General features: G+C 34.7%; 1 protein-coding gene across 11 annotated transcripts in view; it reads right to left on the bottom strand.

Annotated features, from left to right (window-relative positions):
* Positions 1-13128, bottom strand: part of CEP170 (centrosomal protein 170) — a 145753-nt gene that overhangs the window by 67627 nt on the left and 64998 nt on the right. For 8 of the 11 annotated variants that reach the window (XM_067030698.1, XM_067030692.1, XM_067030695.1 and 5 more), the window contains exons 5-7: positions 2629-2684; positions 2374-2536; positions 1173-1307 (exon numbers count right to left, since the gene is read on the bottom strand). In XM_067030698.1, coding sequence (XP_066886799.1) covers positions 1173-1307; positions 2374-2536; positions 2629-2684 — 354 coding nt within the window. Of the gene's footprint in view, positions 1-1172; positions 1308-2373; positions 2537-2628; positions 2688-13128 lie in introns of all 11 variants that reach the window. The other 3 variants (XM_067030702.1, XM_067030696.1, XM_067030706.1) reach the window with 1 other exon arrangement.

Below are 13128 nucleotides of genomic sequence, written 5' to 3' on the forward strand. Positions count from 1 at the left end.
GTTCAGTTATTTACTTAAGCAAGTAGATTTCTTTCCTGTTTAGTCTCAGGTGGCATTTCTATTATTTGCATTTGAGGGTATGCTAAATAATACTAAGTTTCTGAGCTTGAACATGAAGTAAAAACCGTGTTGGCCACAGAAACAAGGAAACTGAGATGGGAATTTATTTGCAAAGTTCACAACTTTCAGTTTGGGGCACTTTAAGATCAAGTTGATAGGCCAGCTTTCTAAGATTTGTATCCTGGTAAAATTAGAGCATATTTAAGAACCAGTGCTCTTATTCTCCAGCTAAGAAAAATCTCTTATTTATCTTGTAGAATTATGATCAAAGGTCGGAAGTTGACAGGACTTCTGATGGAATCTATCCTTGACTCAGAGTCAAAGTTGGCTTTCCATACTGCTCCCTGGTGCCTGTATTTAATTCCTCCAGTTCTAATCCTTATCTGCTATTATCACGGAAACTGGCTGTTCATCCTTCAGTGTTGATGTCCTTGTCAAGTCCTTATGTGACAGACAACTGATACCTCCATTTATTTCCTGGAAATATTGATTTTCTGGCTTTTCACTTAGTTCATTACTAAACTTCTCCAGCAACAAAAGATTATGTTCCTTGACTATTAATCTGAGAATGTGATCCAGAATTATTTCTTCATTCTGGCTGCTGAACAGCTAATCTTGTTGCTACCATACCCCAACAAATTGAGCACACTGAGATTTTAAAGAAGTTTTAAACTTTGTACAACATTTTGAACATCATAAAAATTTTTCATTTAAAAATATGATTATATGTTTGTGAATCTAATGAAAACACACAAAACTAGTTTGTATTTACTATTTTGGTCTAATTAAAACATTTAAAAAATTATTTTAAAATACTTAAAATGCCCAATTATATTATTAACTATATATCAAGTTTTAACACCCTCATAAATAAATTAAATAAGGAAAAATATTTTTTAAAAGTGATATACAAAGATATTAGAATACTTTATGTGAATCATTCATAATAAATTAATTTAATTTAAAATGACAATTTCATTAAAGCATTCATCAACTATTTTTATCATATTAAAGAATAGGAGACATTTCTTTTAAGGGTAGACAGATTTTTGCTTTGATGATAAGTTCTTCCTAAAATACCTACTTAATGTCACAGTCTGAGATTTTTTTACCTGATGTTCCAGTTTCATGATTTTTCTCTTCAGGTTTGCCATTTGACTTGAAAGCTCTTTGTTCATCCACCTCATCATCCCCCCACCATGATGGCTGCCCATATAATGGAGTACCACGGGGCATAGCAGAAGTATCTGGAAAGAGGTGGGAAAAATCTGTCTAAAGCATATGAAACAGAAAAAAATAATGCTTTTGCAGAATGCTAGAATTGCCCAGTTGATTTATTAAATGAAAAAGTACAGCTGACCCCTGAACAACACAAGGTTAGGAACCTCAACTCTCCCTGCAGTTGAAAATTCAACTTATAGTCAGCCTTCCAAATCCACAGTCCCCCCATATATGCAGTTCCACATTTGTAGATTCAACTAAAGTGGATCCTGTAGTATTGTAGTGTTTACTACTGAAAAAAAATCTGCATATGAGTGGACCTGCATAGTTCAAAGCTGTGTTGTTCAAGGGTCAACTGTATAGTCTAGATAGCTGAAAAGTACTCTAAGTTGAATAACTTAGTATCTGTGAATCTCATTCAATATTGAACATGATGAAATAAATGAAATTCTGCACTGGCTATTATCTAAGTAATGTAAACTGCTATAGCCCAACAGTTTTTTGTCAAAGTGTTATTAGTTCTTTGGTATATAGAAATGGCTCATAAATCTAAATATGAAGGATAAAACTAAATTTTGGTATAAGTGACCATTTTTTACTTTTTTTTAAAACCTAAGGGCATTGTACAGTTGTTAACTGGACTAACAGATTTATATTTGAGCAATCTGGTAATTTCTAGCAGTTTAAAAAATTGCTTTTGTATGAATGGGATTATCTACATAAAATATTTTTTACAATTCCTGGAATACTAGAAATATGATAATTATGATGATGTAGGCATTACTGGACATTTCCTTTTCATTCATTTCAGTTACAATCCAGGAAAAAAGTAGCAAACATGAACTAATAAAAATACTATAGGCAAATTATATGTACTTTCCTCAAATATTTAAACATATTAAACACACCTACATACAACTGCCATATATGTTTTATAATGCTTTCTAATGAAGCACTGGCTGCATTAAAACCCACTCTGAAATTGTATTCATTAATTATTTTTATAAGGATATGGCCAAGCTTTTGAGAACAAAGCATGCAATTTCTTCATAATCAAGTATAAATATGATATTTTGAAAGAGGTTAACTTACCTATGGCTTTTTCCTCAGATTTTAGAGCTTCTGTAGCTTTGTGCGGCACTTCTGCCGCAGTATCTGCTACCTTTGAATCTATGCTTTTGGCACATGCAGATTTCAATAATTCTGATTCTGAAGATTTTTGGGACAATTGAAGCTGAATGGTAAACTTCTCGTGCTATAAAACATTTTAAAATGGAAGTGAAATATACATGAGTGAAATCAAACCTAGTAAATGGTGGGTTTACAAAAGAAGTAAAAACTTTTTACCTTTAGAGCTTCTTCAGGGACCCTCATTTCTCCTCGTACTACAGTGAAAAGATTTGTATGTAAACAGGGCTAAGGAAGAATATAATTTCAAAATTCTGATAATCAAGCTTAAAATGATCAAAGATAATATAGAAATTGTCCTATTTTCTACAGGTAGTTACAGTAGAATAGCTAGAATGACTATATTCCCTTTAAGAATTAAATGTTAAAATATGCTCACAAATATAAAAATTTTCATTTTTAAAGACTAAATAAAATTTTAAAATCTAGCGAGTAATTCTAAACTTAGGTAATCATGGCCTTCAAGAAGCAAATAACTGGATGATTAACTGAAGCAAAAAAGACATTTTCAGTTCTCACTAACAATAATATGACCACAAAGAGAAAGCAGCTGGATCAAATTATATTGATAGCTAATCACAAAAATCTAGAAAGAAGTATGTCATCAGTGATTACCCAACAGTAAATCCTGAAGGAATTCAATTACTCCTACTTCACAAGCATTGATAAAATGAAGTTCATCTTGAAAGTGCAAAAGAAATGCTATAATTAGGGTCTTAACAGCAACTACAACCACTCCTTCCCCCCATGAATTGCAATCAGGGTCATACTACATTATCAAACAACTGATTCTATACAGATTAGAACCAAAAGCTAGATATAATGAATGCTTTCATTATTATACCAAAAAGAACAATGCCTCTGTATATTAAAAAGATCTTTCACTAAACAGTAGAGGTCACATTTCTCACCATTACTTAACCCGTAATGAAAGGACTTTTATAACCACATAGTAAATTCTAGTCTTCTTTACCAATGCAGAGCACCCATGACTTCAAGGATAGAAAGCTTTAATTACAACGTGGGAGAAAAACAGACTTCCCACGCATAACAAGCAGTAAACTTGTTAACGAGTATTTGACCCATAGTTCTACTCATTAAAATAATAAAAACTCAGAAGTTCTTAGAATTGTAAAGCACTTTGGGAATATCCTGTTCAATTCCATTAACCCACCTTCCCATTCTATAGATGAGGAACTTGAGGACTAATGGGGCAGAACCCAAGATAACAATCTAGTCAACTGAATACCAGGTCCAGGGGTTTCCTATCAGTTTACACTGCTTCCTATAACTGTGAAGTAATAAAATTTTCCTTTTTTGTTATGTACATATGCTGATACACATTTGTTGGTATATATGACAATATACAGTTCATAACTAAGTATAGCTAATAAAAAGTAAAAATCTAGTAACTTTGTTTTACCCCCAAGAAACTTATTAACAGCTGGAGAATATTCATAGCATTCCTACATTTTCAATGTTAAACACAGCATCTTAAAAATATTGAAAGCCATTTCCATTTTTTTCAATGGGAAACAAATGATTTCAGCCTGTTGTGAGTGTTTTCTATGCTTCTAGATTCTCTTTTTAAGGCTATTTTAAGGCTATTCCTCAAGGCTAGTTTGGGGTATTCTCTTTAGATTTAGACTTTTTTAAGATCAAGGAAAACTTATAAGAGGGTGTAACTCATAGGTTCACACACTTTACCTTGCCAAAAAACTCCTGTGTGGGGCACCAAAGCCCTCAAAAATCCTTCTGTTTAGGTCATGAATTTACCTGAGAACTCTGGTATGACTACGAGATTTTGAGACTGCCCTAACCCCAGCTTTTCCCTCCAAAGCTACTATCTTCCTAGTGGTACAGACCCAGGTAACTGTTTCTAACTTGGTTAATTCAGAAAAATGACAATCTAAGGTACAATTGCTTATGATGTCAATAAGTTACAAAATATACAATACAGTAATATTAACTATAATTGTATGTCAATTATATCTCAAAAAATTCCAGAATAAAGTTACATGCTTACTTAAATCTTACTTAAATCTTAAATCATTAATCTTTATAGATTATTTCTGCATTTCTTTAAATAAGAAACAACTGAAAACCAGACATAATACATAAAACAATGGTCTGCAAGACAATCAACACCAGGTAACAAAAGACCACTGTCTTGAGTGAAGAGGAACAAAGCAAAGTGAGCACAATCACTGCCCCAACTCACTACCTTAAGAGAGCTTCCAAGTCACACTGCAAGAATGGGTAATCCAGGCAGAAGCTGGCAGACTCTCTGAGCTGTGGAAGACAGAGGGTTGAGAGTCTAGGGAGACCAAGGTGACTAGAGTTCATGGGACTGAGTACTGCAGAGAAGAGAGCTGCACAGAGATAGAATTCCAGAGACTGTTACAGGGACTTGCTCAAGTATTCAGCTGAATACTGATCAGCACATTCATTTGAGAAACGACTGGGACAAGAACCACTTGAAAGTATTAGAGTGCCCAGTGCTCAAGCAGGGCCAGAAATAGTGTCTAATTACAACAGCCAAGCTGTAAAACCTCATGTATCATGAGCCACTGGATAAAGCAGGGATTGGCAAATTGTTTCTAAAAAGGGGCAGACAGTAAACATTTTAGGTTTTGAGGGCCACATGATCTCTGTTGCAACTACTCAACTCTGCTGTGGTAGTATAAAAGTGGCCATAGAAATATGTGAGTGTATATTGCTGTGTGCCAATAAAACTTTATTTACAAATACAGCCTGAGAGTCAGATTTACCAATAGTTTTGCTGACCCCTACAGCAGAGTATACAGAAAGACCTTGCCTCTGTAGTGGGGAATTAATTAAACCCAGATTAATCTTAGAAGCCTAACAAATCTTAAAAGCAAGACTCAACATGATGAAATTGTTTCCAAGTAACCTGTTTCCCAGAACAAAGCTCAAAAATATTTATAGGAATCCAAAAATATGCATATAATACTCAACAAGGTAAAAATTCACAATGTCTGCCATTCAGTCAAAACTTACAGTGAATGCAAAAATCAATCCAAACTGACCCAGAACTGACACAGATGTCAACAAACATCTTACCAGTTATTATATTGTTTAAAAAAAATAAGTAGAGACTTGGAAGATACCAAAAACAAAATCCAAATTGAACTTCTAGAGCTGAAAACTATACTGGATGGGTTAATTGCAGATTAGACACAGCCAAAGAAAAGTTTAGTAAACAATAATAACAACCCAAATTGAAATGCAGAGAGAACAGATAATTATTAAAAAATAATAAACAGAGCCTCAGTAAGCTAGGAGACAACTTCAAGTAGCCTAATATACATTTACTTGAAGTCTTTGGAAAAAAAATAGGGAGGACAGAAAAAAAAAGATTTGAAGAAATAATGGCTGAAATTTTTTCTAAATTTGATTAAAAGTATAAACCCACATATCCGAGAAGCTCAAAAATCCTCAAGCACAGGAAACATGAAGAAAACTACACAGGGTTTCCCTGGTGGCACAGTGGTTGAGAATCCACCTGCCAATGCAGGGGACGTGGCTTCGTGCCCCGGTCTGGGAGGATCCCACATGCTGCAGAGCGGCTGGGCCCGTGAGCCATGGCCGCTGAGCCTGCATGTCCAGAGCCTGTGCTCTGCAACGGGAGAGACCACCACAGTGAGAGGCCCACGTACCGCAAAAAAAAAGAAGCAAACTACACAAAGGCACATCATAATCAAACTGCTCAAAACCAGGGGAAAAGGGAACCAATGCAAGTGAGAATACAGTGGAGCAACAACTGCAAAGTATCTGAAAGAAAAGACACTTAGAATTCTATGCCCAGCAAAAATAACTTCCAATAACTAAAGTGAAATGCTTTTCCAGACATAAAAAAGATGAAAGAATTCATCACCAGCAAAGCCATACTATAAGAAATATTATAGGAAGTTCTTTACATAGAAAGAAAATGATACTAGATGAAAACATGGATCTATAAAAAAGGATGAAGAGCACAAGAAATGGTAGCTACATTGGTTTAAGATATGAGTACAATGGCCATAAAAATCTAAGATATTTTTCTTATTATTTAAATCTCTTTAAAAGATAACTGATGTTTTACTGATAACAATGTAGAATGGGATTTGTAACATATATAAAAATAAAATGTATGACAACCACAGCACAAAGGTCAGGACAGAAGAAATGAAAGTATACTACTATAACGCTCTTATACTATACGTGAAGTTGTATAATGTCATTTGAAGATACAGCTTAAAATTAAGGATAAAATTATAAATCTTAAAACAACCACTAAAATTTTTTAAAAAGTGTTACAGTAATAAGCTAACAAAGGAGACAAAATGAAATCCTAAAAAAGGTTCAAATAATCCAAAATAATTAAGAGAAAAAGAAAAAAAAAATGATGGGGCAAATTGAGCACAAATATCAAGATGATAGATTTAAGTCTAACTACATCATTAAATGTGAATGCTCTAAATCCCCAAATGAAGGCAGAAATGATCAGATTGAATGAAATAGTAAGACCAACTATATGCTGCCTAATTCAAATGGAGAGACAATAGGTTAAAAATAAAAGAATGCAAGAGATATACCAGGCTAACACCAATCCAAAACTAATGTCTAGACAAACCAGATTTCAGAGCAAAAAAATACTATCACAGACAAAGCAGGTCATTTTATAAAGGGGATCAACTCATCAAGAGGACACAATAATTCTAAATGTTTACATAACTAATAAGAGTTTCAAATTACATGAAGCAAAAACTTCTGCAAGGAGAAACAGACAAACCCAATTATAGCCCGAGATTTCAATATCTCTTTCTCAAAAATTGATAGAACAAGTAGACAACAAATCAGTAAATTCCAGAAGATGAGAACAACACTACCAACTAACCTGGCCTAACTGACATTAATAGAATACTCCAACCAAAAACAGTAGAATGCACATTCTTTTCAAGTACATACAGAATATTTACCCAGATAGACTAGATATATTCTGGGTGACAGGACAGGATTTGAGATATACATAGTATGTTCCTGACCACTACGGGATTAAATTAGAAATTAATAACAAAGTCTCTGGGAAAAATCTCCAAATACTTAGAAACTAAGTAACAAAGATTAAATAACCCAATGATGCAAAGATCAAAAGAGAAACTAGAAAGTTATCTTGCATGTTAAAGCAGTACAGGCATACCTTGTTTTATTGTACTTCCATTTATTGTGCTTTGCAGATATTATGTTTTCCACAAACTAAAGGTATGTGGCAACCCTGCACCCAGCAAATCTATCAGAGCCATTTTTCTAACAGCATTTGCTCACTTTTTGTCTCTGTATCACATTTTGGTAATTCTCACGGTATTTCAAACGTTTTCATTATTTTTATATTTATTATGGTGATCTGTCATCAGTGATCTTTGATGTTACTATTGTAATTGTTTTGGGGCACCATGAACCTCACCCATATAAGATGGTGAACTTAATTGATAGATGTTGTTCAAGTTCTGACTGGTCTACCAACTGGCCGTTCCCATTCCTCTCCTCAGGCCACTCTATTCCCTAAGACACAATGACATTGAAATTAGGCCAATAAATAACCCTACGATAACCTCTAAATATTCAAGTGAAATGAAGAGTCACACATCTTTCACTTTAAGTTAAAAGCTAGAAATGACTGAACTTAAGTGAGGAAGGCATGTCAAAAGCCAAGACAGAACCAAAGCTAGGCCTCGTGTGCCAGTCAGCCAAATTGTGAATGCAAAGAGAAAGTTCTTGAGGGAAATTAAAAGTGCTAGTGACCACATGAATGATAAGAAAGCTAAATAGCCTTATTGCTAACATGGAATAAGTGTGAGTGGTCTGAACAGAAGATCAGACCACAACATTCTCTTAGGCCAAAGTCTAATCCAGAGCAATGCCCTAACTCTCTTCAATGAGGGCTGAGAGAGGTGAGGAAGCTACAGAAGAAAAGTGTGAAGGTAGCAGAGGTTGGTTCATGAGGTTTAAGGAAAAGAAGCTGTCTCCATAACATAAAATTGCAAAGTGAAGCAGCAAGTGCTGATGTAGAAGCTACAGCAAGTTATCCAGAAGATCTAGCTAAGAATTATAATGAAGGTAACTACAATAAACAACAGATTTTCAGTGTAGACAAAACAGTCCTCTTTGGAAGAAGATGCCCTCTAGGACTTTCATAGCTAGAGAGCAGAAGTCAATGCCTTGGCTTCAAAGCTTAAAAGGGCAAGATGACTCTCTTGTTAAGGGCTAATGCAGCTGGTGACTTTAAGTTGAAGCCAATGCTTACTTACCATTCTGAAAATCCTAGGGCCCTTAAGAATTATGCTAAATCTACTCTGCCTATGCTCTAACAGTTGAACAATAAAGCCTGGATGACAGCACATTTGTTTACAACATGATTTAATGAATAGTTTAAGCCTACTGTTTGAGACCTACTGCTCAGAAAAAGATTCCTTTCAAAATATTTCTGCTCAGTGACAATGCATCTGGCCATGCAAGAGCTCTGATGGAGATGTACAAGATTAATGTTGTTTTCATGCCTGCTAACAACAATATCCATTCTGCAGCCCATGGATCAAGGAGTTATTTCAACTTTCACGTATTATTATTGAATAAACACATTTCATAAAGCTGCCATATACAGTGATTCCTCTGATGGATCTGGGAAAAGTCAATTGAAAACCTTCTGAAAAAAACTCACCATTCTAGATGCCATTAAGAACATTCATGATTCATGCATGGGAAGAGATTAAAATATCAACATTAACAGGAGTTTGGAAGAAGTTGATTCCAACCCCCATGGATGACTTTGAGTGGTTCAAGAATTCAGTGGAACAAGTAACTGCAGATGTGGTGGAAACAGCAAGAAAACTAGAATTAGAAGTGGAGGCTGAAGATGTGAGTGAATTGCTGCAATCTCATGATAAAACTTGAACGCATAGGAAGTTGCTTCCTATGAAAGGGCAAAGAAAGTGGTTTCTTTTTGTTTTTTGGCTGCACCATTCGGCACGTGCAACTTCCCCGACCAGGGATCGAACCTGCGCCCTCTGCACTGGAAGTGCAGAGTTTTAACTACTGGACCACCAGTGAAGTCCCATAAAATGGTTTCTTGAGATGGAAACTCCTCCTCCTGAAGATGCTGTGAAGATTTTGAAATGACAACAAAGTATTCAGAATAATGCATAAACTCAGTAGATAAAGCAGCAACAGGATTTGAGAGGACTAACTCCAATTTTGAAAGAAGTTCTACTGTGGATAAAATGCTATGAAACAGCATTGTGTACTACAGAAAAATTGTTCTTGAAGCAAAGAGTCAATCGATGTGACAAACTTCACTGTTGTCTTATTCTAAGAAATGGCCACAGCCACCCCAACCTTCAGCCGCCACCACCCTGATCAGTCAGCAGCCGTCAACACTGAGACAAGACCCTGCACCAGTAAAAAGATCAGGACTTGCTCAAGGCTCAGATGATAGTTAACATTTTTTAGCAATAAAGTATTTTTAAATTAAGGTATATACAATTTTTTTAGACGCAATGCTATTGCACACTTAATAGACTCCAATGTTGTTCATAAACGTAACTTTCATACTCATTGGGAAACCAAAAAATTTGTGTGACTGGCTTTTTGCAATATTGCAGTGGTCTACTGAAACCACAATATCTCCAAGGTATGCCTGTATGTACTTAGGGAAAATTTTATAGCACTAAATGCCCATATTAGAAAAGAAAGATCTTTAATTATCTCAGCTTTCACCTAGAAGAAATTAATAAAGATAGCAGAAATCAAAAAGAAAACAATAACAGTAGCAAAATTCGATTAAACCAAATTCAATTAAACCAAATTTAAATGGATTTGGGGGAATATTCTTCCCATTTTCTCCACAATATCTGCTCTACCCACAGAATATGCTGTCAGTTAATGGTGACTCCATTTTTCTAATTGTTTAAATCAACTGTACAGTCTTGGATTCATCCTTGACTCTTTTCTTTCTCTTAGTCTACATCCAATCTAATCAAGAATATTACTGGCTCCATCTTCAACATTATCTACAGAGTTCTATCATTTCTCACTACCTCTGCTTCTATCACCCTGGTCCAAACCTCCATTATTACTCACTTGGAACTACTGCCAACTACTGTTAACAGCCTCCTAACTGGTCTCCCTCTTTTCACCTCTGCCCACTTCCACCCTTAGTCTTTGAAAAAGAGTAACCAGAGGGTTCTTTTAAACATATAAGTCATTATCACATCACTCCTCTGATCAAACCCTCTAATGGTTCCCCATTTCACTTAAAATAAAAGCCAAAATTCTTATAGTGGCCTATTTAGGGTGATACACTCTGGCCCCCCATATTCTCCTACTCTTCACTGGCTCCAGCCACAATGACTTCTAAGGCTGTTCCTGAAATATGGCAAACATGCTCCTGGTTTAAGTCTTGCACTTAACTCTTCTACCTGCTTGAAGAGCAGTTTCCCCGCATAGATCCATAAGGCCAGCGTCTTTACCTGCTCCACTGCTGGCTTCTCAGTGAAGTCTTCATGAATAGCCTTTTTAAAATTATAACTTTTCACTCACCAGCACTAGCTCTCTGTCTCCCATTCACACTTTTTCTCCATAGAATTTATCACCCTCTATTACCCTTTTTGTGCGTGCTGTCAGTTTTCTCCAATCCCATTAAAGTATAAGCTCCAGGAGGACAGAGACTGTGGTCTGTTTTATTTAGTACTGTACCCCAGACTGCAGGGACTATGCCTGGCATGTGGGAGACATTTAATAAATAATTGTAAAATAAATGAACTTAGGCTTGCTTACCTGCTACATTTCTGGCCATCTGGAGATATATTACCTCCTTCTGAAGTTTATCCTGATTACTGCAGCATTTTACTGTACCTCCTGAGTTTATAGTCATTTCTTATACTTGGATATTTCACTACTTGCTTTTCCAAATCAATTTCTCTGGTTAGAAAAAAAAACTTTTGGCAGATAAATTCTGTTTCTTAGTTCCAGTCTCAATTCATGGTAAAATGTTCTTTCTATTGCTGTGGCATTTTAATTAAACAGTTTTCAACTACAAGGTATAACAGTATATAGACTAGCTAACTATTAAGCTGAATTTTAATTATGAATAAAGCATGATAGTGACTTCAGTCTGGTATCAGAACAAATAAATTTGTTTTTAAAATTTCATCCTATCTAATAAAATTTCTGCCACTGAAACAGCCCAATGTTCATTTATACACAATCCTCAAAAATCAAAAGCAATATGAGATGCTATTTTAAAATAATGAAATCAACTGAGCCTAACCTGAGGATCTGGGTAGTTGTTCTGGCTCAACACTGATTTACAGCCCTGAAAAAGTCCATGGGAACAAAACATTTGTCCCAGGAATTTTCGACAGACATATTGTGAGCAAGTATATAAGGAAATATTAGTTCTCTATTAAGAAGTCATTATACAATCTATAAAAGATGATGAGTTGCTTCTCAATAGCTTCTTTTTGATTTAAAATTCAAAGTAAACTTTATAGAGTTTTACTGAAACCCAAATTTCCTACTATTTTCTCATGTTTTGAAACATCTGATGTCAAATGAATTGAGTTACTTAAATTCAAAATATACCTGTATTTATTTTTTGATGAAACTTATGTTGGTAGAAAATAACCCATGAATCAAGGCTTTAATGCTAATTTCTAATCATTTTATGTGATACATATTTTTTAAAGGATTTAAAATATACAAATCAAAGGTATTAATGTTTACTGGTTTCACTTTTCACATGCTGCTTTGCCTCTACAAGTATAAAGGTTATATGATGTACTACAAAACTACTTTTTTCATAAATTTTAAGTTAAATCTAAAATAAAAACTAGTTATGCTCTAGGAACAATTTTAAAGTATCAGTACATTTACTTTACCTAAGTATCAGCTCTACTTAGCTGAGACATTTTCTCTACTACAGTGACAAAAGTACATCCAAGTTGCCAGTACATTTGATACATTCCTTAATATCAAAGTCCAGATAAATGCAGTAAATGAAAAAATTAAAAGTGAAAAAAAACCCATTCAGCATAATGTGTAATATCTGTATTTTAATTAAATATAAACAAGTTCTTTTTACAAAGCTTTTTGCCTTGTATGAATAGAAATGCTTTTATTCTTCTTCATCCAATCATGTTCCTTCTCTTCACTAGTGATTCTTTACTAGGAGAACACCATCATATCCTTATTCAGTTCTTAGAATCCTATTTTCAAACAAAAGAATTTTAAATACACGCTAAATGCATAATGTACTTAATCAGGGAGCATGGGTCTCAGAAGACACAGGATATGGAAAAATTTGAATTGCACAGGCAACAGAGATGGAATGCATAAAATGGAGTAAAAGTGGGGACAGAAGGAAAGATAGGGTTAAATTCTTTACATTCCTCCTGGAGGCTGACTTGTGTCATTATCATTTAACCAGGAAAAAAAAAATCCCTAGGCTGCGCTACTATTACACACTCTGTCTTCTCCCCAGTTACATTCTTTGATACCCAAACTGCATATATAATAGCACTGCAGGGATACTTCTGCTGAAACTATAATACAGAGTGAGGAGAAAAAAAAGAGTCCATCAACTTTTCCAGGATTATTTTT

This window comes from Kogia breviceps, chromosome 1, assembly GCF_026419965.1.
Source record: "Kogia breviceps isolate mKogBre1 chromosome 1, mKogBre1 haplotype 1, whole genome shotgun sequence".
Taxonomy (NCBI): Eukaryota; Metazoa; Chordata; class Mammalia; order Artiodactyla; family Physeteridae; genus Kogia; species Kogia breviceps.